This window comes from Moschus berezovskii, chromosome 27 (assembly GCF_049115385.1).
Source record: "Moschus berezovskii isolate FMDL1 chromosome 27, NW_MosBer_1.0, whole genome shotgun sequence".
In the NCBI taxonomy this organism is placed as follows: domain Eukaryota; kingdom Metazoa; phylum Chordata; class Mammalia; order Artiodactyla; family Moschidae; genus Moschus; species Moschus berezovskii.
Window position 1 is genome coordinate 8,739,684 of NC_142486.1, and position 27,807 is coordinate 8,767,490.

The 27,807-nt window shown below is 49.8% G+C and overlaps 1 protein-coding gene and 2 long non-coding RNA genes across 3 annotated transcripts; 1 reads left to right on the top strand and 2 right to left on the bottom strand.

The window, feature by feature from the left end:
- Nucleotides 1-1,112: 1,112 nt before the first annotated feature.
- LOC148773631 (uncharacterized) lies at nucleotides 1,113-2,153 on the top strand. The gene is made up of 4 exons (XR_016036566.1): nucleotides 1,113-1,227; nucleotides 1,484-1,578; nucleotides 1,812-1,932; nucleotides 2,018-2,153. It is a non-coding gene; the product is annotated as an uncharacterized LOC148773631 (long non-coding RNA).
- Nucleotides 2,154-2,183: 30 nt separating this feature from the next.
- ABHD11 (abhydrolase domain containing 11) lies at nucleotides 2,184-4,669 on the bottom strand. The gene is made up of 6 exons (XM_055410055.2): nucleotides 4,467-4,669; nucleotides 4,158-4,293; nucleotides 3,298-3,471; nucleotides 2,980-3,150; nucleotides 2,702-2,883; nucleotides 2,184-2,473 (listed from the first exon to the last, which is right to left on the bottom strand). Exons 1-6 carry the CDS (start codon nucleotides 4,583-4,585, stop codon nucleotides 2,341-2,343), a joined length of 915 nt encoding a protein of 304 aa, XP_055266030.2. The 5' UTR covers nucleotides 4,586-4,669; the 3' UTR covers nucleotides 2,184-2,340.
- A 9,522-nt stretch (nucleotides 4,670-14,191) lies between these two features.
- On the bottom strand, nucleotides 14,192-27,555 carry LOC148773632 (uncharacterized). Its single transcript, XR_016036565.1, has 3 exons — nucleotides 26,967-27,555; nucleotides 19,822-21,414; nucleotides 14,192-17,875 (listed from the first exon to the last, which is right to left on the bottom strand). It is a non-coding gene; the product is annotated as an uncharacterized LOC148773632 (long non-coding RNA).
- Between the last annotated feature and the right edge of the window lie 252 nt (nucleotides 27,556-27,807).

Consider the following 27,807-nt stretch of genomic DNA (forward strand, 5'->3'; position numbering starts at 1 on the left):
AGTGGGACCCACGGACCATCAGGAGTCATGTCTGCAGAGAGCTTCCTGGTGGGGGGATCTTGGAAGGAGGATATACTATTTAGAGTAGGACTGAGGGTCTAATGTCCAAGATGGAACTGTGCTGCAGGGCTCCCTCTCTCAAAGGGGAAGCCCTTTTATATCTTTGATGTCACCTGGGCACTCAGTGGTTGCATCTAGAGGTGTGGGATACCGAGATTCCGAGACCGCCCCATCCCCACCCACGCTCCAGGATCAGAATGTGGGGAATACTGGGGGGATAATGAGCAGTGATGTGGGAATACTGGAGGATATTGCTAGGGAGGATGGATGTTCAAGATGTTAGGTGAATTTTTTTCTTTTTTTTTTTTTGCTGTGCAACTTGTGGGATTTTAGTTCTCTGACAAGAGATTGAACCCAAGCCCTAGGCAGTGACAGCATGGAGTCCTAACCACTAGACTGCCTGGGAATCCCCAAATGGGAACTGTTTTTGGTAAGATGTTAGGAGAAATTTGCCAGGAACGGTTAAACCTATTTCCCTTCTGTTTTCTGCTGAGCTAAGGTTATGGTTATATGAATGATGCCATTCATTCAAGGTTCCAAGATGCCAACTCTTCAGGATAGCGGGGCGGGGCACCAGTCTCAGCCAGCACCAGTCTCAGAGCCAGCTGGGCTCTGTCGCTCCTTTCTCATCTGGCTTCCCAGGTGGCTCAGTGGTGAAGAATCTGCCCGTCAATGCAGGAGCTGCCGAAGACGTGGGTTTGATCCCCAGGTCAGGAAGATCCCCTGGAGGGGGAAATGGCAACCCACTCCATTATTCTTGCCTGGCGAATCCCACGGACAGAGAAGCCTCCGTGCTGCAGTCCAGAGGGTCACAGGGTCTGACAGGACTTAGTCACTGAGCACAGGCTCTCACACTCCTTTCTCATCCCCTGACGTGAGTGGAGCGCCCCCTTGAGGTGAAGGGCATGAATGACTGGGCAAGGAAGGGGCTGAGAAAACTGGGTCTGGCCAGAGGGTTCCAGGAGGGGAAACAAGGGCCTGGCCAGCCGGCCGGGGGTGGGGCCTGGCAGGGAGTGCCTGGACAGGAAGAAAGGGCAAAGGGCCATGTCCTCCGCCTGCCCCACCCCGCTGACAAGAGTCCCAGGCGCCAGGCCACCTTCTCAGTCTGGGGCCCTGGAGGGGTAAGCTGTCCTTCTGAACCCACTTCGTCCCTTTCCTGGGGATCAGGTAAGAATGCCTTTCCTCCCTGGGGGTCCAAACACCCCACACCCCCTGCTCCCCGTTAGCTGGGAAGGGGGCCACACCTACTATCCCCTCAGCAGGAAGCAGAGACTGGGGCTGGCGGGCAGGTGCAGAGTGTCTCAGACCCTTCCCCTCCTGACATCGGCATGAGGATCAAGGTCAGGGCGGAAGGGCCAAGTGGGGCACCTCATCCAGGCAAGACCCAGAAACCCCTGCTCCCTCCTCTGTCACCCGACTGCAGAGCCCAGAATCCCAAGCGGCTGGAGCACTGGGGGACACCCAGACAGAGCCTTTGCTGGACCAGGTCCTCCGGGAGCGAGATGACGCTATCGCCAAGTGAGAGGCAGCTGCTTGCGGGGGTTGGGAGGGCGGTGGATGGCTCCCCATCGAGGCTCTGTCCTGGCAGGAGGGGAAGCGGGGAAGTTGGGCATTCCTGGAAGGAAAGCTGCATAGATACTTGTACGAATACTGTCCGAAGGCTGGGGGCTGTGGCCACACTGGTCCACCCCGCAGGGCCCAGAATCACGTCTGCAGGGACTGAGCCTCAGGCTGCTCTCTGCCCTCCTCAGGAAGCGGGCCGTGGAGGCTGAGCTGGACATGTGCAGAGCCAAGCTGCGTGCTGTGGAGGCCCAGCTGCTGGAAGTTCTGGAGGAGAAGCTGAGGCTGAGGCAGGAGGTGGAGGCCTGGGAGGTAAGGTGGGCGTGCCGGCCGGGCCGGGGAGGCAGGGCCAGACAAGCACAGGCCTGGCCCCTGACCCTGCTCTCTTGGCCCCCAGGAGGACATGCAACGGCTGGTGAGGCAGCAGGTTGAGAGTCAGCTGCAGAGAGAATCCCGGGGTGCTCTGGGAGCCCCCGTGGACCCTGGAACTGCCAGGACCCCCTGGATCCAATTCCCCCTGAGTCGGTGGGGACGCTGGCGGTGAGAGAGCTCAGCCCGAGACCTTGGGAGGAGTGTCTTTATTCATTAAAGTTTGAGGTCTGACCCTTTCTGCATCCTCGTGCCCTCGGAGTGCCCACCTGAGTGCTTCTGTACAGAAACAAGGAGCAGGACGCAGAGCCTTGACACCTGGGGTTTCATGTCCCCTCTGGCCAGCAACCCTCAGGCCAGGAAGCCGCGGACTGCAGCCATGAAGTCCTGCGGGCGGTCGCTGTGGACCCAGTGGCTAGCGTTTGGCACGGTCTGCATCTGGGCCCGAGGGAACAGTCGCCTAATCTCAGGGTAGTGGCTGGGACTGAACACCAGAGAGAAGGTGGCCGAGAAGGGGTGACAGGAGGAAAGTGGAGACAGAAGCAGGGACACAGAGGCCAAGCAGGAAGAGAGGGAGAGCCATGTGAGTCTATGTGCCCAGTGGTGTTTCCGGTTTTCAGGCACCCCTTACCCACACCCCAGCCCTCCCCAAGGCAGGCTTAGGGGCTGGGTAAGTCAGATATGCCCGTCCCTACCACTCAGCCTGGCTTACAGCAGGAATTGAGAGTTTCCACCCCGGAGGAAGAGGGTTGGCCCAGAGTAGGTTTCTTGGCATGCGGGGAAGTCCAAGATCTTGTCCAAGTGCTGGGCCAAGGCATCCAAGTTCAGCCTCCACACGAAGCGCCCATCCACCTCCACCAGGTTGGTGAGCAGGAACTGCCGCATGCTCGCGCTCTGTGAGGGTCCCGCAGTTGCAGGGTGGGGGGCTCTGTGTGAGGCCTGGGGCTGCCACTCTGCCCACAACACCACGCAGGGGCTTGCGTGCATTACCTGGATAACAGAGCGGAGCCTCTCATCGGCCAGTTTTCGGGCGCCGGAAAGGGATGCCTCATTTGCCATGTCCACGGCCCTCATGGCTGCGACGTAGTTTGGAAAGTTCGAGCTGGACGTGGTCTCCACTGGGCTGATGTCCACGGCAATCAGGCGCTCCACCAGCTCTGGCTGCGGCAGAGAAGCAGACTGGGCACCTTAGGGCAGGTTCCCGGATATGGAACTCGGCCATCCAAGGCTCGCGGGAGTTCCAGGCGGCCTGCTGGGCGCTCAGGGTCGACAACAGATAGGAGGAAGCCCTGGAGAGAGATGGCTCACCCTCTGAAGTGCCAGCAGCATGGCGGTCCTGCCTCCCATGCTGTGGCCGATGAGGACGCAGGGCACCAGGCCCAGCTGGGGCAGGAGGTCTTGCAGATCCTTGCTCATGGCCTCGTAGCTCATGTCTGGGCTGTGGGGGCTCTCACCGTGGTTCCGAGCATCCACTGTCAGCACCTGGGGAAGCGGGGGGTGGGGAGCAGCGCTGGCATCCACAGTCAGGGCAGAGCCAAAAGCCTGGAAGATCTGCAGGCTGAGGGAGGTGGAGAGCCCGGGGTGGGGGAGATCCAGAAGGGGGAAAAGGGCCCGGATGGTGAGAAGACCCCCGTTCTCAGACCTTGGAGGCCCAGATGAAGAACCGGAGCCACTGTGCCAGAAGGCGCAAGAAGTGTGACCACGTCTCCGGACATTGGGCCTAGCTGGCTGGCAGCTACAGAGAAAGCAGACAGCAAGAATTGGCAACAGCTGGAGCACAGCAGGGCGGGCGGCTGCAGGAGGTGGAAAGCCCCTGTCATCCCTGGTGAACAAGCACGGTCTGGCCCCCTTAGCGGGCAGGATGTTGGTGCCTAGGTATCTGAGAGCAGACGCCAAGTCAGGGTGGAGCACACAGATGGAGATCTATAATACGAACAAAGGACTGGGTGGGTGAAAGCACCAGGGAATGAATGGGGTTCATCGTGGGCCTGGGTCTGCCCTGGGGCTTCCATCCTCAGAAGGTCAATCTCTTCTTTGATTTCTGATCAGAGAGACCTGCCGCTCCCAAGCGTTGGGGACAGAGAAGCTGGCCACACCTTGGCCTCCTCTAGGGCCCCGCCCACCCAGACTCCACCTCTCTCAGGACCCCGCCGACTCCAGAAGCTCACCCTCCGGCCTGTCTGCTGAGCCAGGGCCTTGGCAATGGAGTTGAAGTTGGTTTTGCTGCCGAAGAGCCCATGCAGAAAGACAAGGGGCGGGCTAGCTGCCTCACCGTCCAGAAGCTTGTAGGAAAGCGGCACCGGCCTGGCGGGAGGAACGAGGGTGGGGGAACGGTCTGAGCCGGCAGGGGAAGCGGTTGAGCGAGCGGCCTGGGAGAGGGAAGGCCCAAGCGGAGGAAGCGGAGCCAACTGGGACAAACTGGGAGGGGCGGGGGGGAGGATCGAGGGACGGCCTCCCAGCGTACGCCCTTGACTGACCTCGGCTCGGTGCCGCCTTGACTGCTGCTGGGTGCGATAGGCAGTCTGGAGAAGCTGGAACTGGAGGGGCCGATCCCCCTATAGGGGAGCGTCCAAGCGCGCGTCCAGCGGAGCCGCATCTCCAGGATCTGCTACCTGGCGCGCTCCTCGTGCTGCCCCCTTGGCTCCGCCTCGCTCAGGGCCCCGCCCAATTCCGGCCGGAGCTCCGGCTTCTCCCCGCCCTCCAGCGCGGAGCGCCCCGCCTTCGCTCACGTCTCCTTACGTAATCCCGGAAACCTGGCTCTCTTCTAGGCTCCGCCCCTTGCTCCCTACGTAACCCTGCGGGTGCCACGCCCACAAGCGAGAGCCCCGCCCCTCGCCACGCGCCGGGCGGAGCCCCCCAATACCCTGACCCCGGCCGGCTAAGCTCCCGCCCGGCTCCGCCCAAGTGGAGAACCTGTGCCGGGAATCGGAGCTTTTGTTTCGGAGTCTGGTCTCGGTCGCTCAGGATGTAGTCACCGGGTTTGGGCTTGAACTCTGGCCGCGGGGCAGATCCTTGGCCAGCCGCTGAAGTCCCTGCCTGGCCCCGCTGCGGCCTGCTCCTCTGCCCTCTAGCGCCGCCTTGGGTCGATGCGGTATTTTCTGTGCCGCGGGCGGCGGCAGGAGTGGCTCCCCTCGCCCAGACGCCAGCTTGGAGGCGCCGTGCTCCTCTGCCGCGGGCCCAGGCAGGCCGGAAGGAGCAGAACACCTCTCACTAATCTTGAAGTCGACTCTGGAAGGAGCTCGGAGAGACTCTAGAGGTCGTCAACCTGCCCGCCTGCCCACCCTTTATAGATGGGAAAACCGAGGCAAATCACTTTTACAAGCGGTAGAACCGGAATCTCTGGTCTGCGAGTCAAGGTGGGGGGCCAGTTGTTTGTACTAGAGAGGGCATTTGCTTAGTGCACTGAGCTGTATTGGGTTCAGCTGTGCTCACCACGCCCCCCATTTATCAGCAGAGAAATATTAAATATTAAGAACCCTCCCACCCGCTCAGCATATCGTGCAGGGATGTCACCCCCTTTTTGAAACCCTGACGGGCTGCCATGTTCTCTTCCTTGTCTAGACTAATGGCAGCAGTGGCGACGTCTCAGGTCTCAGCTAGCTTCCACAGCAGTCGAGCCTTCAGCAGTTACAAGAGTAGCTGCTCTTTCTAAGGCGTTCTTCTGCTCAGAAACCATCAGGGGAGGGACTTCCTTGGTGGTCCAGTGGCCAAGACTCCACGCCCCCAATGTAGGGGTCTGGGTTTGACACCTGGTCAGGGAACTAGATCCCACATGCTGCAACAAAGATTCTGCATGGGCTTCCCTGGTGGCTCAGTGGTGGAGACTGCCTGCAATGCAAGAGATGCCGGTCTTATCCCTGGTCTGGGAAGATCCCACATTTTACAGAGTAACTGGGCCCCTGCGCCATAACTATTGAGCCTGTGTCCTAGAGCCCGGGAGCTGCAACAAGAGAAGCCACCACAATGAGAAGCCCTTGCGCTGCAACAAAGTGTAGCCCCCACTCGCCGCAACTAGAGAAAAACTTGTGCAGCAATGAAGACCCAGTACAGCCAAACACAAGCAAATGAAATTATATATATATATAAAAGATCCCGCATGCTGAAAGGAGGATTGAAGATCCTGCATGCCACAACTAAGACCAAAGACAGCCAAATAAATAAAATAGCTTATCCGTTTAAAACAAACATCAAGGTGGATTCCCCGGTGGTCCAGTGGTTAGGACTCTGCGTTCTCACTGCTGAGGGTCCTGAGTCCATTTCTGTTGGGGAAGTAAGATCCTATAAGGCACGTGGTGCGGACCAACCAGGCACCCCCAAAGACTACACTACACACCTCTCTTCAGGTCCTTACCCCTACTAGTTCCCACTGGGATGCTGTGTTGTTTTTCAGTCGCTCAGTCATGTCTGACTCTGCAACCCTGTGGACTGCAGCACGCCAGGCTTCTCTGTCCTTCACCATCTCCCAGAACTTGCTCAGACTCATGTCTGTTGGGTCAGTGATGCCATCCAACCATCTCATCCTCTGTCATCCCCTTCTCCTTCTGCTATCAGTGCTGTGCCACCATCTAAATAGCCAGTTGGCCATCCTCCACATCTTTTAAGGTCCAGGATAACTGCCACCTCTTTCTCAAACCTCTCCAGATTTCCCCATTTGAAACTAATCTCTTCTACTTCATGTTCTCAAAGCATTTGTCAAGAGTCAGGCCTTCTATGTGTCCACCATAGGCTGGGGGTTCCTGGAAGCCCCGGGTCATGTTTTGTTCAACTGATGCAAAGAGCAATAGTAATTTTACTGAATGATCATGGAGAGAATCAGGCACTAGCTGAGGCTTAGGTATCAGTTCAGCTGGTGGCTGGGTCACCCCTTCCAGGACGTGGTACCTGGGCCAGCCAGAGTTACACTGACTTCTCCCCTACCTGCTTAGGACAAGCCTGATGGAGTTAGTACAGTTAGAAGCATCCTAATTACACGGCCTCATCAATGCCTTGCCTAATAAAGTGGCCCCCATCTTAAGCCAGCTGGTGACAGGCAGGTGTTTTGTTCTAATCTGGGGAGGGCTCTGAGGTCATTGGGGACTCTGAACACACCAGGTGGTGTAATCATTTGTTGCCAGCATAGTCATTAGGGGAGTGAGGAGAACATCTGAGCCCTGGAGAGGTGGTTGGCCTAAAGTCTGGGAGGGGTCCTTGGAGAACAGGCAGGATGTTTTTCTAGAATTGGTGGGTAAATGGGAAGGGGGTTGACGTCATGTTGGTGATTCAGAAGCGTAACATTTCAAAGGTGGTTTCAAGTGAGTCCCCACTCCACCCCAGCCTGCTATCTGACTGGGTAACCTGAGCCTGGCCCAAAGCCCTTGACCATCTGCCTCCAGTCGGAGCCCTGGGTCTAGGTGCAGAAGCAGTCTTGAGATGTTTCTGAGTCCTGGGCCCCAGGTGTATCACGTGGCTGGTTAAGGCCTGGCTGGCTGGCAAGCAGAAAAACCAGTTGGCTTGAGGTTTTCACTTGAACACTCCAGAAAAAGCTGTGCGGCCAGGAGAGGGGTTTTTGCTACATGGGAGGGACTCTGCTGGAGAAGGCAATGGCACCCCACTCCAGTACTCTTGCCTGGAAAATCCCATGGACGGAGGAGCCTGGTAGGCTGCAGTCCATGGGGTCGCTGAGACAGACGTGACTGAGCAACTTCACTTTCACTTTTCACTTTCATGCACTGGAGAAGGAAATGGCAACCCACTCCAGTGTTCTTGCCTGGAGAGTCCCAGGGACAGCGGAGCCTGGTGGGCTGCCGTCTATGGGGTCGAACAGAGTCGGACACGACTGATGCGACTTAGCAGCAGCAGCAGGGACTCTGCTGATGGGGTGTTGGGGAGGGGTCCACCTGAGGGCTGCCCACCCCTCCCTCCCAGCATGTCAGGAATGGGCCAGTGGACTTGCTGGTGGTTGGTGAGGGTCTCCCTCTTGGGGAAGTAGCAAACCCTGATATACTGAGGTTGATGTCAGGGAAGAAGCGGGGTACAGAACGAGGATGCTCTGTGTCTGCGATGGCTTTCCACTTCCGCATCTCTGTTCCCAGTGGTCCAGCCTCCCTGGGAAGAGGGAGGGTGTTAGCATCATCATTTTAGTGCTGAGAGAAAGGAGACGCGGGAGGTGAAGTGACCCAGCTGCAGTCACGCAGCCCCCGCGTGGCCCAGCCCAAAGTCCTTCCCAAGCTGTATGGCTCCCAGTGCAGTGCTCCACGTATTTCGTCACCACCTCTCTGGCTGGGGACGGAGAGCCAAGGGGGTGGGGCCTGCAGCAGCAGGGACACTGAGGTGTTGAATGGGTTAAGACAGGGAGGCGGCGGCGGGTGTCCCTTAACCGCACCTGGCCCAGTATCGGTCACGTGGCCGGGGTTTCACCTGCCCCGCTGAGCAGGGACAATCAAGCTGCTTGTTTTGCGATTGATCACCATGGTGACAGGAGTGCGCCTGGGGAGGTCACCAGGGCAAATTCCTGCCCCCCTACAACTGCCCCATAGGGTAGGGGTGTCAGTCAGTCAGGCTGAGGTCACTGAAGCTCCTGAAAGACCCCTTACGGTTTCCCTTGGATCTGTCTCCGTGGGTGCCCCCGCTTACCCTGTGACACCCATCTGGCCTCTTCCCACAACACTCCTCATCCTCAACCTAGCTTCTCTCTTCCTAGATTTTGAGCCCTAGCCCGAGGGTATTAAACTGCCAAGACTTTGTCTTGTTTAATCCACACAGGAGCAGTAGTAATCCCCTGGGCCTCCGCCCCACCACACACACACTCAGGGAACACTTGGAGAACATTTGCTCCTGCGTGCCTTCATTCAACAATCAACAGATATCCTGGAGCCTCACGCCTTCATAGACAGATGCACCGTTCTAGAGACGGGGGAGGGTGTTTCCTCAGTGGCTCAGGCAGTCAAAAAAGATCTGCCTGCAATGCAGGAGAACCTGGTTCGATCCCTTGGTTGGGAAGATCCCCTGGAGAAAGTCATGGCAACCCACTCCAGTATTCTGGCCTGGAGAATTCCATGGACAGAGGAACCTGGCGGGTTATAGTCCAGTTCAGTTCAGTTCAGTTCAGTCGCTCAGTCGTGTCTGACTCTCCGTGACCCCATGAATCACAGCACGCCAGGCCTCCCTATCCATCACCAACTCCCGGAGTTCACTCAAACTCATGTCCACAGAGTCGGTGATGCCATCCAGCCATCTCATTCTTGGTCGTCCCCTTCTTCTCCCGTCCACAACCTTTCCCAGCATCAGAGTCTTTTCCAGTGAGTCAACTCGTCGCATGAGATGGCCAAAGTATTGCAGTTTCAACTTTAGCATCAGTCCTTCCAATGAACACCCAGGACTGATCTCCCTTAGAATGGACTGGTTGGATCTCCTTGCAGTCCAAGGGACTCTCAAGAGTCTTCTCCAACGCCACAGTTCAAAAGCATCAATTCTTCGGGGATCAGCTTTCTTCACAGTCCAACTCTCACATCCATACATGACCACGGGAAAAACCATAGCCTTGACTAGACGGACCTTTGTTGGCAAAGTAATGTCTCTGCTTTTTAATATATTATCAAGGTTGGTCATAACTTTCCTTCCAAGGAGTAAGCGTCTTTTAATTTCATTCCCATGAAGTGATGGGACCAGATGCCATGATCTTCGTTTTCTGAATGTTGAGCTTCAAGCCAACCTTTTCACTCTCCTCTTTCACTTTCATCAAGAGGCTTTTGAGTTCCTCTTCACTTTCTGCCATAAGGGTAGTGTCATCTGCATATCTGAGATTATTGATATTTCTCCCAGCAATCTTGATTCCAGCTTGTGCTTCTTCCAGCCCAGCGTTCCTCATGATGTACTCTGCATAGAAGTTAAATAAGCAAGGTGACAATATACTGCCTTGACGTACTCCTTTTCCTATTTGGAACCAGTCTGTTGTCCCATGTACAGTTCTGACTGTTGCTTCCCGACCTGCATACAGGTTTCTCAAGAGGCAGGTCAGGTGGTCTGGTATTCCCATCTCTTTCAGAATGTTCCACAGTTTATTGTGATCCACACAGTCAAAGGCTTTGGCATAGTCAATGAAGCAGAAATAGATGTTTTTCTGGAACTCTCTTGCTTTCTCCATGATCCAGCGGATGTTGGCAATTTGATCTCTGGTGCCTCTGTCTTTTCTAAAACCTTCTTGAACATCTGGGAGTTCACGATTCACATATTGCTGAAGCCTGGCTTGGAGAATTTTGAGCATGACTTTACTAGCGTGTGAGATGAGTGCAACTGTGCGGTAGTTTGAGCATTCTTTGGCATTCCCTTTCTTTGGGATTGGAATGAAGACTGACCTTTTCCAGTCCTGTGGCCACTGCTGAGTTTTCCAAATTTGCTGGCATATTGAGTGCAGCACTTTCACAGCATCATCTTTCAAGATTTGAAATAGCTCAACTGGAATTCCATCACCACCACTAGCTTTGTTCATAGTGATGCTTTCTAAGGCCCACTTGACTTCACATTCCAAGATGTCTGGCTCTAGGTCAGTGATCACGTTATCGGGACTATCTTGCTCGTGAAGATCTTTTTTGTACAGTTCTTCTGTGTATTCTTGCCACCTCTTCTTAATATCTTCTGCTTCTGTTAGGTCCCTACCATCTCTGTCCTTTATTGAGCCCATCTTTGCATGAAATGTTCCCTTGGGTTACAGTCCGTGGGGTCACAAAGAGCTGGACACCACTGAGCATCTAACACCCTTCTGAAAGACAGCCAGTGAATTGAACGACAGACTAATGAACCACACCACAGTGGATGTGTGTTAGTGAGAGCTTCCCTAGTGGCTCAGTGATAAAGAACCCACCTGCAATTCAGGAGACCCGGGTTCGATCCCAGGGTCGGGAAAATCCCCTGGAGAAGGAAATGGCAACCCACTCCAGTATTCTTGCTTGGGAAATCCTATGGACAGTGGAGCCTGGACAACTACAGTCCATGGGATCGCAGAGTCAGACAGGACTGAGCGACTGACACACACGCCTGGTTTGTTGAGTATTTCTTTTCTTCAGAGCAGACAGCGGGGAGGCTCCTGGGGACTCATGTAGAGGACAGAGGCTGCCCATTATCATCCTACAGTCCTGCTGTCCAGAACACCTCTGGGGACACTTTCTGCCACCTCCAGGCCTGACCTGTAATTCCTCCCCTCTAAGCTTCCCGCTGGCCCCCAGCTCCTCCATCTCCTGCTTTCACCCACTGGCTCCTTGCTCCATAACCCCCGACAGGCCCTGCCAACTCTTGTCAGCGTTTTTCCTACCTCACATGCACAGTCACTGTACTCCCAATAACAGCCTCATCACACATACAGATTCTTAAAGTAGGTGGAGTGAGGACGCCTCCCCTTTTGAGGGTGGAGGAGTCTGTGTGTTTTGAAATCCAGCAGCCTACACTCCCCCTGAGAAACAGCAGCCAGCAGAACGCACATGAGCCTCCTCTGCCTGCAATTTGGAGCTTTCATTTCATTTTGGAGTCTTGTGCCAGGCACTGGAGATGCAAGGGAGAGCTCTGATCCACTCACAACCTGACAGTCTGTGGGGGAAGACATGAACGGGTGTCTTATCACACCGGATCACACGCCCAGTAAATATGCAAAGGAGAGGGAGCGCATCAAACCGAAGAACGTGACTGGCCCTGCAGAAGCAACACTTGGATGGAGATAAGAAGAAGGAGTGGGACTCAGTGAGGACTGCTCAAAGGACTCAGTAACCTCAGTGAAGAGGTTACAGTGGAGGAGGATATTCCAGAAGTGGGACTCCATGTGCAATGGCAAAGCCATCCCGTGTCTCAAGATTGAATCAGAATTCATTCCTGATGTCTCCTTCCTTACCTCCTCCACCCCGAAGCAGCCCCTCACCTACTTCTGCTGATTTTTTTTTTTTTTTTTACTTCTGCTGATCTTTATCTCCCAGATATCTCTGAGATCCATTGGCTTCTGTCCATCTCCAGGGCCCCATCATTCCCTTCCGTCATTGTCACCTTCTCACTGGACGTGTCCATTTCAGTCTCCATAGTCATTTCCCTACACAGTAGGAAGCTTGATCTTTCCAAACACATATTTCTATGCTAATCCAGTTTTTTCATCCCCCCGTCTTTCTGTGCTCTGGGTTTTGTGTTCAATGCTCCTGGGGATACATGTGGCAAACGTTGTTGTTCAGTTGCCCAGTGGTGTCTGACTCTTTGTGACCCCGTGGACTGCAGCACACCAGGTTTCACCATCTCCTGGAATTTGCTCAAACTTATATCCATTGAGTTGGTGATGCCATCCAACCATCTCATCCTCTGTTGCCCGCTTCTCCTCCTGCTTTCAATCTTTCCCAGCATCAGGGTCTCGAAAGAATAGAAAAGCTGCTCTGTGTTTCAAAAGCTGAAGTCCAGAGAGGAAGAAGATGCCCCAGTAGTGTTAAGTATCTTGGTGAAGAATGCCAAGGGGGTTCTGCCACTTACCTCTTGGCAGGGTCCCCAGAAAGAAGTGACTCAAGGGTTTACTAGGCAGGCAAGACCATAGGCAGCTTGCAAAATCATTCTGAGCTCTGAGCCCAAAGCAGACACAGTGCAAACCACAGGACCAAGAGAGCCAGGGGGACAAGATGGTGATGTTTCAGCAGGGCTCACTGCTGCCTGAGGGCTGGATACTGTCCAGCCCGGCCCCCCTCCCAGCCTCCTCCCTCATCAACCTGCTTCTCCACATGTGTGTGCGTGCTAAGTAGCTTCAGTCATGGCCAACTCTTTGTGATCCCATGAACTATAGCCCGCCAGGCTCCTCCATCCATGGGATTCTCCAGGCAAGAATAATGGAGCGGGTTGCCATGCCCTCCGCCAGGGGATCTTCCCAACCGAGGGACTGAAACTGCATCTCTTATGTCTGCTGCATTGGCAGGCAGGTTCTTTACCACTAGTGCCACCTGGGAAGCCCCCCGTCCCCCCGTCCGCCATACCCCCAGCAAATTTGACCCTGCTGAATATCCTGGAATTGTAGCCCAGCCACAGAAAGATTGAAGTTCAACCTCTTTCTAACTGCCTCAGCAGAATGGAGCATCAAGGAAATAACGTTATTGCATGGCTCAGTTTATGGACTAACTTTCATAATTGCCACCACGGCATATACACAGACTTTCTTTATGAATCAACAATCCAATCATTCATTCCACAAATATTTACCAAGCACCTGCAGTTACCAAATATGAATTTTAGAGCCAGGGATGTGGCAATTACACAGCCCTCTTCCTCAAGGAACACAAAAGGCAACCCCCGCTGCCAACCTATCTACTCTCAAGTGGGGAAGACAGGCCATCAACAAAGAAACAAGCAAATAAATCAGTTCAGTTCAGTTCAGTCGCTCAGTCGTGTCCGACTCTCCGCGACCCCATGAATCACAGCACTCCAGGCCTCCCTGTCCATCACCAACTCCCGGAGTACACTCAAACTCATGTCCACAGAGTCGGTGATGCCATCCAGCCATCCCATTCTCCGTTGTCCCCTTCTCCTCCCGCCCCCAACCTTTCCCAGCATCAGAGTCTTTTCCAGTGAGTCAACTCGTCGCATGAGGTGGCCACAGTATTGGAGTTTCAGCTTTAGCATCAGTCCCTCCAATGAACATCCAGGATTGATCTCCTTTAGAATGGACTGGTTGGATCTCCTTGCAGTATAAGGGACTCTCAAGAGTCTTCTCCAACACCACAGTTCAAAAGCATCGATTCTTCGGCGATCAGCCTTCTTCACAGTCCAACTCTCACATCCATACATGACCATGGGAAAAACCATTGCCTTGACTAGACGGACCTTGGTTGGCAAAGTAATGTCTCTGCTTTTTAATATACTATCAAGGTTGGTCATAACTTTCCTTCCAAGGAGCAAGCGTCTTTTAACTTCATGGCTGCAATCAGCATCTGCAGTGATTTTGGAGCCCAAAAAAATAAAGTCTGACACTGTTTCCACTGTTTTTCCATCTATTTCCCATGAAGTGATGGGACCAGATGCCATGATCTTTGTTTTCTGAATGTTGAGCTTCAAGCCAACCTTTTCACTCTCCTCTTTCACTTTCATCAAGAGGCTTTTGAGTTCCTCTTCACTTTCTGCCATAAGGGTAGTGTCATCTGCATATCTGAGGTTATTGATATTTCTCCCAGCAATCTTGATTCCAGCTTGTGCTTCTTCCAGCCCAGCGTTCCTCATGATGTACTCTGCATAGAAGTTAAATAAGCAAGGTGACAATATACAACCTTGACGTACACCTTTTCCTATTTGGAACCAGTCTGTTGTTCCATGTCCAGTTCTAACTGTTGCTTCCTGACCTGCATACAGGTTTCTCAAGAGGCAGGTCAGGTGGTCTGGTATTCCCATCTCTTTCAGAATGTTCCACAGTTTATTGTGATCCACACAGTCAAAGGCTTTGGCATAGTCAATGAAGCAGAAATAGATGTATATAAGTACAAATTGTGTTAAGTTCAGTGGGCAGGGTGCTATGTTCAGTAGTAACAGGTGTAGAGGATATTAAGTAGGGTGATAAGGGAAGTTCTCAGGTAAGATGAAGTTTGGAGTCTAAGAAGGAGGCAGTCACACAAACATCAGGGAACAGTGTTTCAGGCAGTGGGAATAGTATGTGCAAAGGCCCTGAGGTGCACAAGACTGTATCTTGTTAAAAGAACAGAGAAGAAGGCAGAGGAAGCTCAGGCAGAGAAAACAAGAAGAGAAAGGCATATAGGAGGTAGGCTAGGGTGGGTCTATGTACAGGTCCATTATTAAAGAGAAATGAGAGCCAGTAAGGGTTTAGGTAGGCTTCCCTGGTGGCTCAGTAGAAGTACCACTCCGGTATTATTGCCATGGACAGAGAAGCCTGGCAGGCTACCGTCCATGGGGGTCACAAAAACGTTGGACACAACTCAGCCACTAAACAACAGCAAGGGTTTAAGCAGGGAGAGACATATTTTCCATTTTCTTTTCTTTTACTCGTTTTTTAAGACTGTGCCCTGCAGTCTGCGGGATCTTAGTTCTCCAACCAGGGATGAAAACCTGTGCTCCCTGCATTAGAAGCACAGAGTCTTAACTACCGGGCTGCCAGAGACTCCCCTGGATGAAGAATTAGATGGGGGGAAAAATTTAGATGAGTAGAGAGAAAGATGGTACGAAGGGAAAGGAAGAGATCAAGGACAACCCCATTTCTGAGGGTGGTTGTGTCATTTATAGAGATGAGGAAGGCTGGAGAGGAATTTTTTCTTTTTTTCCCTCTAAAGCGTACCAATAGTAAGGGAGAATCCAGAGTTCCACTTGAGGTATGTTAAGTTTGTGAAGCCTGTGAAATACCATGATGGTTCATGTTTACTGGGTTTAACACGCCAAGCACTGTTCTCAGTGCTACATATTCACTGACCCATTTACCCCTCATAATGGCAGTGAGAGGGTATGTGTATTGTTCAACTCCTCCTTTAATAGCTGAGAGAATTGAGCCACAGAGGGGTTAATTAATGCCCATGGTCACACAGCTTGGAAGCTGCAGGGCCAGGATCCAATCCCAAATGGTTGGGCCCCAAGGGCCACACTGTTAGCCCGTGCCCTCCACTATCTTCGCGGCGTCTCTCGGGACACAGGTGAGGCAGGCAGTGGGGGGCTTGGGGGAGAGGTGTGGGGGCTGGAGGATGTTAAAGGGGTGGGGATGGGAGAGACACCCAGAGGGGATAATGCTGCACTGGAGGAAGAGAAGAGGCCCGGAGACAGAGGATCTTGGAAAGATGACGGAAGGGATAAGGAGGAGACGTGTAGGGGGAGGAGGAAGGCCAGGTGGGGCTGGTGTCACAAAGGCCAAGACAAGGGAGCGTTCAGAGGAGGAGAGCGCAACCAGCTGTGTGGAGAGTTGCTGAGAGCACTTAGAGTACACTCTGGGTAGAAAAGTTAAGTGACCGTTGGCCGTGGCAACCTGGAGGCCTCTGGGACCGTGCCAGGAGCAGCTTGGAGTGGAGAAAGAAAGGGAGCAGACACGAGTGGCCGATTGGCAAGTGGGGAGGAAGCAAAAGCAGGGGTGAGATACCTCTTGAGGTGAACAGAGAAATGGGTGGCATCGCTTTGGAGACGGGAAGGCAAGGAGACTTTTATTTTGTAAGATGGAAGATATTCAAACATGTTTATATGGTGATGTGAAGGACATAGTAGAGAGTGGGTGAAGTTTGACAATGCAAGAGAAAGAAGGTATTTCAGAGAGTTTTTTTTTTTCTACCTTTAAAAATTTTTATTTTTAAAATTAAAACATTAATTTATTTTTAGTATTTATTTATTATTATTTATTTAATTTACTTTGTTGGATTGACCTTTTAAAATTCTTCTAAATTTTATTTTATTTTGACTGTGCTGCCTGGCTTTCGAGATCTTAGTTCCCTGACCAGGGATCGAACCCAGGTCCATGGCAGTGAAAACCACTGGACCACCAGGGAATTCCCTGGCTCTACCTTTAAAAAACAAAACACCTTTTTATAATGGAAAATTTTAAAGCATACCTGAAGGGAGATAGGATCTCCATCACCCATCACCAGTTTCAACAACTGTGATGAATTCAACAATTCAACAACACAAGGCCAATCTTGTTTCATCTGTCCCCATGTATCTCCTGTCCCATCTCTGCATTATTTTGAAGTAAATATCACACATTATACTATTTCATCTGTAAATAGTTCTGTTCCTCTAAAACCTAAGGACTTCTCTGTATTTTAAACATAAACCACTGTATCATTTACATCAGGGATCCCCAACTGCTAGGCCATGGACCAGTATCGGCCTGCGGCCTGTTTGCCACCTGGCCATACAGCAGGAGGTAAACGGCTGGCCAGAAAGTGAAGTTTCATCTGTATTTACAGCTGAGCTCTCCTTCCTTAATGTGCTTGAATCATCCTGAAACCATCCCGCCACCTGTTATGGAAAAATTGTCTTCCACGAAACTGGTCCCTGGTGCCCAAAAGGTTGGGGATGACTGATTTACATACTGTGTTAGTCCTTCAGTCATATCCAACTCTTTGTGACCCCGTGGACTGTAGCCTGCCAAGCTGCCCTGTCCGTGGAACTCTCCAGGCAAAAATACTGGAGTGGGTTGCCATTCCATCTCCAGGAGATCTTCCAGGGATCGAACGCAGGTCTCCTGCATTGGAGGTAGATTCTTTACTGTTGGAGCCATCAGGAGCAGTAACTTATACACTTTAAAGAGTAATAATTCCTTAATGTTATCAATTAACTCAATGTTCACTTTTCTAATTGTCTCACAAATGCCATACTTTAACAGGTTGAATCTGGAATCAGTTGAGACCCACATCCGTGGTTGGTTGATAAGTCTTTTGTTCTTTTTTGATCTATTGGTCCCTATACCTCATTTTCTTTTTTTAAAGTTTTTTATTGTTGAAGAATCCGTTTGACAGACTTCTCCACATCTGGATTTGCTGACTGTATTCTGTGTATGTGTTCCTCTCTCTTTTGCATGTGCTGTAAATTTATCTTCTGATCAAGAAATTGACAAGATTTAGAGTCCATTTATTTATTTATTTATTTTAATTTTTGTTTTTCTGCAAGACTATTTCACAAGAGACGTTGAACTTGATTCTTATTTTATGGCAGCCAAGTCATACTGGTTAGGACACCCTTGGCTGGAAACCCCAGGTCAAACCAGCTTAACCAATAAAAAAACCCACATCTACCACAACCAGAGATCTAGAGGAACTTGAGAGCCCCAAAGAGGAGGCAGTTACTGGATAGAAAATGTTTCCAGGGCTCCAGGTTCCTCCTCTCCAGATAGAAGTCCTCCTCACCGGGCTCAATCCTCAGGCTCCTCTTTGGGGTTGAAGTTGGTGATAGAATTCGATGTCACCACCTGCCTGAAGAACATCTGGGGAAAGAAGGGAGTGATTTCTTTCTTAGGCAAGTGGAGGCTTAGCCCTGCTGCCTGGCAACAGACCTTCCCTTCTTCTCATTGGCTGCAAGTGTCACATGCCCACTCTGAGCCAATCACCATGGAAGGAAGAGACCAACCGCCACCATTGGCTTAGGTTAATCAGGAGTTATCATTGAAGCTGGAGGGGGGTCTGTTCCAGTTATCTAAAAATGAATATCCCATATCCTTGGACACTGAGTATTTCTGAACAATGTTACTTAGAAGTGGAATTGCTAGATCTCAGATTTTTTATATTTATAAGGTCTTTATTTTTAATAGAATTGGTCAAATTGCCCTCCAAAAAATCAGTTATTGTATCAATATATACTTCACCAACTAGGAAAAAGGAAGACAAGAGTCAGAGGAGTGCAGTGGTTAACAACTTGGGTTCTAGCAGATCAGATACCTGGGTTCAAAGCCCAGCACCTCTATGTGATATCTGTGTGAAATCTGGACAACACGTATAACTCCTCTGTGCCTCAGTTTTCCTATCTATAAAATGGGAATGATGATAATAGTGCCACTATTCAGTCAACACTTGCACTTAGAAATTGTTAGTTATTATTCTATCATATGGGATATGATCAAAGTGCAGGTTACTGTCCCCAAATCCATTTTCTCCTCTTGTCTATGTTTCTGGGAGGTTCACCTTTGCAGGATGCATTAGCCTTGCCTTCTGGCTTCTGAAGGTGAGAAAAGAGAGAGATGCTGGCCTGTCTGTCTCCCTGCTGCTCCCTGGTTTGCTGTGGTTCCAGCAGAGGGTGTGTCCTCTACAGCTGTGTCTACTGTCTGGTAACCCTGTTTCCCACAGTTCCATGTTTCAACCTGGCTCCTGTAACTCGGTTTCCTCCCTTTGCTTCTTTAGGCTTCGAGGTGTTAAAGGGTCCCCACTATTGTTAGTTTCTTTATTTTATTTTGTTAGTCTCTTGATACCTCAATGTTCTTTACTAAATTCCCTAGCTCTACCCATACCTCTCTATACAGAGTCCCTCAGTAAAGTCTCTTTAAAACACAGCATGTGAGACTTTCCTGATGGTCCAGTGGTTAAGAATCCACCTTGCAATGCAGAGGACTCGACTCGGATCCCTGGTTGAGGAACTGAGATTCCACATACCACAGAGCAATTCAGCTGGCGCACGGCAACTACTGAGCCTTTGTGCTGCAACCACTGAAGCCCACAGGCCTAGAGACCTTGCTCTGCAGCGAGAAGCCTCTGCAATAAGAAGCCCATGCACCTCAACTAGAGAGTAGCCCTCCCTTGCTGCAACTAGAGAAAGCCTGAGCACAGCAAGGAAGACCCAGTGCAGCCAAAAATAAATATAAAATAAATAAAAATTAAAAATAAAAAAATAACAGGGAGAAATTGATTTCACTTAGAGAATTTCGAGAAATACCACTAAATAGGGAAGTTGTGCATCCTGTCATACATTTATTAGGATAAACAGTTATTTTTATAGTTGCTTCTTCTCCTTTGCAGATTATTCTTTTGGATTGCTATACGTTCTCTTATTGTTTTGCAGGAACGCTTTTTTTTCTCTAATGAAAAGGTTTTTTAAATTAGAGGATAATTTCTTTACAATATCGTGATGGTTTTTGCCGTGTATCAGCATGAATCAACAGTAGGTATACGTATGTCCCCTCCCTCTTGAACCCCCCGCCAACTCCCTCCCCATCCCACCCTTTTAGGCTGTCATGGAGCACTGACTTTGGGAGGAACTCTTCATATTAGATATTTTAAACATTTTTTTCTGTTACATATGATGTAAACATTTTATCCCTGTTTCCTGCTTATCTTTGACATTTATTTTTTTCTGCTACATAATTTTTTATTGTGGGAAAAATACCACACAATGTAAAATAGACCACCTTCAGTTCAGTTCAGTTCAGTTGCTCTGTCATACCTGACTTTTTGCGACCCCAGGGACTGCAGCACGCCAGGCTTCCCTGTCCATCATCAACTCCCGGAGCTTGCTCAGACTCATGTCCATCGAGTCGGTGATGCTATCCAACCATCTCATCCACTATTGCCCCTTCTCCTTCTGCCCTCAATCTTTCCCAGCATCAGGGTCTTTTTCAATGAGTCAGCTCTCCGCATCAGGTGGCCAGAGTATTGGAGCTTCAGCATCAGTCCCTCCGATAAACATTCAGGACTGACTTCCTTCAGGGTTGACCTTTTTGATCTCCTTGCAGTCCAAGGGACTCTCAGGGGTCTTCTCCAACACCACAGTTCAAAAGCATCAATATACCACCTTAATCATGGGGTTTGGTTCAGTCATTTTAAATTTATATTGGTGTGAAACATATATTCAGAACCTTTTCACCTGAAAATCTGAAACTATAATCATTAAAAGACAACACCCCTTTCCCTCCTCTTCCTGCCCTTGGGAGCTATCATTCAAATTTATCATTGAATTTCACTATTCTATGTATTTCATATAAGTGGAGTCATACAGTGTTTGTCTTTTCATGGCTGGATTATTTCAATGTAGCATATGTCCCCAGGGCTCATCCATGCTATATCATATGTCAGAATTTTCTTCTTTGTTAAGGCCGAACACTATTTCATTTTATGTGTATACCACATTTTGCTTACCCAGTCATTCACGGGTGGACAATTACATTCCATCTCTTGACTGTTATGAATAGTACTGTGAACACAGGTGTGCAAATATCTCTCAGAACCCTGATTTCAACTCTTTGCGGTATATACCCAGAAGTGGCATTATTGGATCTTATTTAAAATGTCTTACCCCCATACTGTTTTCCCCGGTAGCTGTACCGTTTTACATTCCCACCAGCAGTTCATAGAAGTTCCAGTTTCTCCATATGCTTGCCAATAGTTGTTATTTTGTGGGTTTTTTTTTTTAGTTTTAGGAATTCTCTATATATTCCGGATATTAATCATATATCAGATATATAACTTGCAAATATATTCCAAATCCATCCTGTGGATTGCCTTTTCATTCTGGCCATAGTGCCTTTTGATGCATGAAATTTAAATTTTCATCAAGTTAGATTTGTCTGTTCTTTTCTTGTGCCTTTGATGTCACATTCAAGAAACTGTTACCAAATCCAATGATGCAAAGTTTTGTCCCACATTCCTCAAAAAGTTTTATTGTTTTACCTTTTATGTTTAGGTCTTTGATCCAGCGTGAGTTAATTTTTGTATATGGCGCTAGGCAAGGATCCAACTTCATTCTTTCGCTTGCGGCGATCCAGGTGAAAAAATTATTCTTTCCTTGTTGAATGTTCTTAGCATCCTTATTGAAACTCATTTGAGATTTTTGTGTATGTGAGAGAGTTTATTTCTGAGTTCTGTCTTCTATTTCATTTGTCTCTAAGTCTGTCTTTATGCTGGTACCACACTGATCTGATTACTCTAACTTTGTAATATTTTGAAATCCAGAAGTGCAGATCCTCCAACTTTGTTCTTCTTTTTGGTTATTCAGTTCCCTTGAGATTCCATATGAATTTCAGGATGAACTTTTCTATTTCTGTAAAAAAAAAAATTGGGATTTTTCATTGTATTGAAACTGTAGATCACTGGGTGACATGGATCTCTGAGCAATTATAAGTCTTTCAATTCATAAACATGGGATGTCTTTCCATCTATTTGTGCTTAATTTCTTTCAGTGGTTTTTTGTAATTTTCAGTGTACAAGTCTTTCACCTCCTGGCTTAGGCGTTATTTCTAAGACTTTTATTCATTTTGGTGCTATTGTAAGTGGCATTTTTTTCTTAATTTCCTTTTCAGATTATTTTATATTTTTTATGCACTCAGATCTGATCATCTTTTCTTTCACTTCTGGGGTTTGTGTCTTGCTTAAGGAGGCTTTCTTCCGTTTGATATTATAGAAACACTTTCTGCATTGTCTTCTAGTTCATCTATAGTTTGTTTTGTTGTGTTAAACCCTTAATTCATCCAGATTTTCAGTGAATTGCCAACTCCCTAGTGATGATTAGAACGTGGACAGAAGGCAAGGTGGAAGGATAGGGACTGCAAAACGTGTTGGGACTTCCCTGGAGGTCCAGTGGTTAAGACTTCGCACTTGCGTTGCAAGGGGCATGGGTTCGATTCCTGAACCCGCACACCGAAAAGTTACTGTAGAGGCTGAGTGGGGAGAGGGAAGGGAGGAGGAGCAATCAAGGGGCAAAGGATTAAAATGTACAAACTGCTAAGTGTGAAATAAGCTCCAAGGCTATGTTGTACAACGTGGGGAATATAGTCCATATTTTACGGTAATTATAAATGGCGAATAACCTTTAAAAATTATGAATCACTATATTGTACATCTGTAACTTATGTAACATTACTGCGCATCAGCTGTGCTTCAATAAAAGAAAAATGTGGGGGCTGGAACAACTGCCGGGGCTCCATTGTTGGGTCTGGGAAGGAGGCAGTGAAGGGCCTGGAATATAATACCAGCCAGAGAAATTTGGCTTGAATTGTAACTCCATGTCCCTATTCAATCTTTTCTCTTACTGACCTGTATACCAATTTTCTACTTCAGCCAGGTTGGCCTTTGGGTCAGCTCCAGACTTCTGGCCCGACCCCATGCCTTTGTCCAATCTGTGATTCCTGCCTGGAAAACCTTTTCCTCTTAGCTCTGCCCATCTAAGGCAGATATGTTCAATTAAAGTCATAAAAGTATCTTTAACATGTAAAAGTGAAAGTTTTGCAGTTTCATATAAATATAATAAACATATCAAATGAAAAGCAGGCAAAGGCTATATCAAGGGAAGTCATAAAAAGAAATAGTTTATGTATCGGGCAGTCAATTTAGGTCTGCTTTGTAATCCAATTTGTATTTGTCAAGTTCCTACTTCATAAAGGAACTCTCCTTTATACTTTACGAAGAATGCAAGGATAAGCAAGACCATTTCCATGATCGATAAATTTTACAATCTAGAAAAGTGATAGGACAGTACACAGATTGACCATAATAGACAAGAGAGGAAAGAAGTCTTGAAAAAGGAGTCCAAGAAGAGAGAGATTATGCAGAGTTCAGTTAGAAGAATTAATAAAGGGACTTTCCTGGTGGTCTGGTGGTTAAGAATCTGCCTGCCAATGCAGGGGACATGGGTTTGATCCCTGGTCTTGGAAGATCCTACATGCTGCCAGGCAACTAAGTCCATACGCCACAACTGCTGGGCCTGTGTGCCCTGGAGCCTGGGCTCTGAAACAAGAGAAGCCAGCGCAGTGAGAAGCCCGCTTACCGCAACTAGAGAGAAGCCCCTGCTCGCTGCAACTAGAGAAAGCCCACACGCAGCAACTATGACCCAGCTCAGCCAAAAATGAATAAATAAAAATTTGAAAAAGAGGGGATATATATAAACATATAGCTGTTCACTTTGCTGTACAGCAGAAACCAACATAGCATCCAATAAGATGTCAATAAATACACTCCAATATGAATTAATAAGAATTAATAAAAATTGATAAGAATTAATAAAATTACTGGACTGTGTTAGTCACTCAGTCATGTCCAACTCTTTGCAACCCCATGAACTGTAGCCCACCAGGATCCTCTGTCCATGGAATTCTCCAGGCAAGAATACTGGAGTGGATTGCCATTCCCTTCTCCAGAGGAACTTCCCAACCCATGGGTTGAACCCTGGTCTCCTGCCTCGCAGGCAGATTCTTTACTGTTTGGGCTACAGGGAAGTCTCCTCCATCAATGCAGGTAAGTAGTTTTGATTAGAACTTTGTCTAGATCTAACAAAAGCTCAATTAATGTTAAAAAAAAAAAGAACAGGGGAGGATTGAGAATATCAAGAAGGAGTCTAGAGATGGGAGATCCACTTGAGGCTGTTACAGAAAGATGGTGACAGCCTGGTTGGAGTCACGCCAGTACAAGTAGGGAAGACGAGAAGTAATGACGGACTGGTAATTGACAGGAGGTGGCAGGGCCTGCAGCCGAGCCTTTGGGGTCTCCTTGTGTAAGGCCTGCCTTTCAGAGTTCTTAAGGGGATCAAATAGATAGAAGAGGGACAACATCCCCTTCTTTTACAGAGGAGGGCGAGAGCTGGCCAGCACTCGCCCAAGGTCCCTCAGCGGGCACCAGGGCCAACGCCCTTGCTCTCTTTACCTGCTCTGCAGCTCATACTTGGCAAGGATGACCTTTCATGAAGCCCTGGCAGGGCAGGGAGAAGGAAGGTACTGTCTGTTCCTCCAGGCCTACCACAGACCTTGAGGGAGCCACAATAAATGCTGTGTTTGTTTGATAAAGCACTTGGCTTTTGGTCTCAGTAGGAGGAAGAGCTAGAACAGGTGTGGCGAGCCCAGGGCGGCCTGCAGCACAGGTGGAGGGTGGGGTGGGACAGAGCCCGAGGGCCTGGCAGGGGGCTCCAGGGGCCTTGGATTTTGAAGAAATCCAAGGACTTTTCTCATGACCCAACCATCTCTCTCATGTTCCCAGACTCCTGGCTGGCAGAATACACCAAAATCTTTTTTTTTTTCCTTCTCACCAAAATCGTAAGGATACTAGCTCACACAAATTGAGGTCTTCCTGTGTGCTTAGCTTTGTGCCAGGTGCTTTTCATGTACACAGACATGCCATCATGCCATAAATGGGTGCTGACGGCACTGGGTGCTGCAGATAGAGGGAAACTCAGGACAGTGTCCGTGAGCTTGGGAGATGACCTTCTGCAGAGGATATTTCACAAGAAACAGAACAACAACACAGTGTAGTATGTGCTGTGATGGGGTGAAACTAGACTGCATGGGCATTCAGAGGAAGGCCGAGCTAATCCTCAACACAGCATACCCATTTTGCAGATGAGGAAGCTGAGGCTCGAGAGCAAACTGCCCTACTTCCCTGGTCAGTTTGGTTCTGACTTATTTTCTTCTTTTTTTAAAAAAAGTTTTTTTCAAATTTTATTATTGGAATATAATTGCTTTATAATGTAGTGTTAGTTTCTGCTGTATGACAAAGTGGATGAGCTATCGTTTCGTTTCGTTCCGTCGCTCAGTCGTGTCCGACTCTTTGCGACCCCGTGGACTGTAGCCTACCAGGCTTCTATGTCCATGGGATTCTCCAGGCAAGAATACTGGAGTGGGTTACCATTTCCTTCTCCAGGGAATCTTCCCGACCCAGGGATCGAACTCGGGTCTCCTGCATTGGAGGCAGACGCTTTAACCTCTGAGCCACCAGGGGATCAGCTATATGTATACATATTTCCCCTCCCTCTCAAGCCTCCCTCCCACTCCTTCCATCCCACCCCTCTGCTATTGCTGCTGCTAAGTCACTTCAGTCGTGTCCAACTCTGTGCGACCCCATAGACGGCAGCCCACCAGGCTCCCCCATCCCTGGGATTCTCTAGGCAAGAACCCTGGAGTGGGTTGCCATTTCCTTCTCCAATGCATGAAAGTGAAAAGTGAAAGTGAAGTCACTCAGTCGTGTCCGACCCTCAGCGACCCCATGGACTGCAGCCTACCAGGCTCCTCCGTTCATGGGGTTTTCCAGGCAAGAGTACTAGAGTGGGTTGCCATCACCTTCTCTGCCCACCCATCTAGGTCCTGACTAATTTTCTTCTTCAGGAGATGATATGGATAAAAATGGGGATGGAAAAGACAAGTTAGAGGTGAGCTCAGCCCCTGTGTTGAAACGATGGGGAAACTGAGACCCAGGAGGGAAGGGAATTGCGCAGTCACACAGCAAATGGAGTGGATCCCACCTGCCTCCCAGTCCAGTCACACCAAATGCCTTTCTCTTCTCTAGTGGTCTCAGGATTTCCTGGGACCCCCTCACGTGGGACCCTTCCCAACTTGTAGTTTGCAGGCTGCACACTCTAACCTCTCTGTTTAGACTGGAAATCCCAGAAAGAATAAGAAGAGGTTGAGTTAGGATGGATCCAGAAGTCCGGCGAGGACGCGTGTGCATGTTGGGGTGGGAAGGGCACCTCATTACCCCCCAGGGGAGCCCAGCCTTGGGGAGAGACTAGGGAGCCAGGGGAAGATCTGATGGGGGTCCGTCTGTCTTCTCTGCCCAGCTCGGGGGTGCCGGGACGGACCATGAGGGGCTGGTTGGCTCTGAACCTTAGGCTGCAGTGCAGCTGGGAGGCCTTGGGTCCAGGCTTCCCTCTTGAAGCCAGTGGTAAATGAATAACCTTGCTCCTGCCTGCAGGGCCCTCTGGGACGGAGAGCCACCTGGTGCCCTTCAGTTCTGGCTCTGCGCAGCCTGACTCCCTGGTGCCCCGGGCCAGAGACTGTGGGGGTTCAGATGTAAACCCCTTGGCCCCTTCCGCCTACATCCCAAAATCGCATCCCAGATAGGCCCAGAGAACATGTCTGCTCAGTTCCTCCTTCCCCTCTACTGCTAAGCCTCCTTCCTCTCTGACCCTTTCCCCCACAAAGCCCCCTCCCCTTCACTGACTCTCTTCTCTGAGTCCCTTCCCTCTCACTGAGCTCCCTTCCCTCCCTTCCCCCCAACTCAACCCCCTTCCTCAGAGGCCTCCCCATGAAGCCCCTCCCCTCTGGCTAAGTCTCCGCCCTCTCTAAGCCCAAGTCCACTTCCTCCAGCTCTTCCTGGGATCCATCTCCATCACCCCCTCCCCATCTTCATATTCACAGCCCTCTCCCTCTTTCCTTTCCCCAGGCCAGTGGACTGATTCCCAAAGAGGCCTGGCTTGGAGAGAGAGTAATGCCAACCCCAAGCCCTTTCCAGGAATCTCCTAAGAATGAACACTCTAAAGCCAGGGTGCCCTTACTGTTTACAGTAACCTATTTCCTCTTCTTCTGGTAATAAAGCATAGTGACTTGTCACCTGTTCCTTAACAAGAGGAGAATATTTTGGACCAATGTAAAGCGTTCCGGGAGTTGGCAATGGACAGGAAGGCCTCGAGTGCTACGGTCCATGGGGTCACAAGGAGTCGGACAGGACTGAGCGACTGAACTGAACTGAACTGAAAGCCTTCTACTGAAAACTCTGCCTGCCCCTAGGGCCTTTTGCTTTCTGCTTTGCTGCAGGTCAAGAAGTTCAAGATACAATATCTCTGGAATAATTGCTAGCCTCCACAATCCCAAATACCTGTCCTGGGATAAATACCTGTACTTGCTCCTTTGCAAGTTGCTCTCCTGGCCTGGAAGCCCCAAACCTCTGGGAGGCACGGCCTGCATGTTCTGTTTCTGCTTCTCATCTCCCACCGATTTGTCTGTCCACTGTGTCCGCTGTCAGGCCTCTTGCTAAGGCCACCAGTGACCAGCTCGGTGCTCTGAATTCTCAGGCTTCTCGCCTGACGACTTCCGCAGCCTCCAACACCATTGCCAATGCCCGCCTTCTTGAAACTCTTTTTTTTCCTCTTTGGTTTCTAGACTGACCTCATCTGCTTCCCTGGTTTCGGTTGCCATATGTATTGTAACCACAGCAGGTTTACCACTCCTGAGTTCCAGATCTCTGTATACGCCCTGTCTCTTCCTGGACGTCTCTGCCTGGAGGTCCCACAGACTGGCCAAACTCTGTTCACTCACAGCTAAGCCCATCAACTGCCCCCAGCAACCTGGTCCTATTTTGGTAAATGGCACCACCATTCAATCACTGACCTAAGGCAAAAAATTTGGGTTAATCCAGCTTTTTCCGCTGTCTCTCCCCACATTCCCAAATGGTTCTCCAGCCCGGCTCCAGCTCATCCTGCTTCTTTCACAGCACTCCCTGCCGCCCCCACCCCCATCAGGCCTGGTCCCCCATCCCCCCGTCCCTACTTTATTTCTGGGCTGCATCATCTCACATGAGGACAGCTGCACAGCCTCTGAGATGGTCTCCTGCCTTCGTCCCTCTACCTGAGTCCCAGTTCCGCAGGGCCAGCTGGGGAGGTTATTCTAGGTAAATCTGATATATAAATCTGATCAGGTACCTCCTTTCCATGATTCCAGTAACAATCCAGTACAAT

Bases quoted from the DNA above. Each gene is read 5' to 3' on its own strand.
- ABHD11 (XM_055410055.2), bottom strand. From the start codon at position 4,585: ATGCGGCTCCGCTGGACGCGCGCTTGGACGCTCCCCTATAGGGGGATC. The intron at 2,884-2,979 runs GTAATGCACGCA...GGACCCTCACAG, and splicing joins GGCTCCGCTCTGTTATCCAG to AGCGCGAGCATGCGGCAGTT. The intron at 2,474-2,701 runs GTAAGCCAGGCT...TCTGGTGTTCAG, and splicing joins GGAAACTCTCAATTCCTGCT to TCCCAGCCACTACCCTGAGA.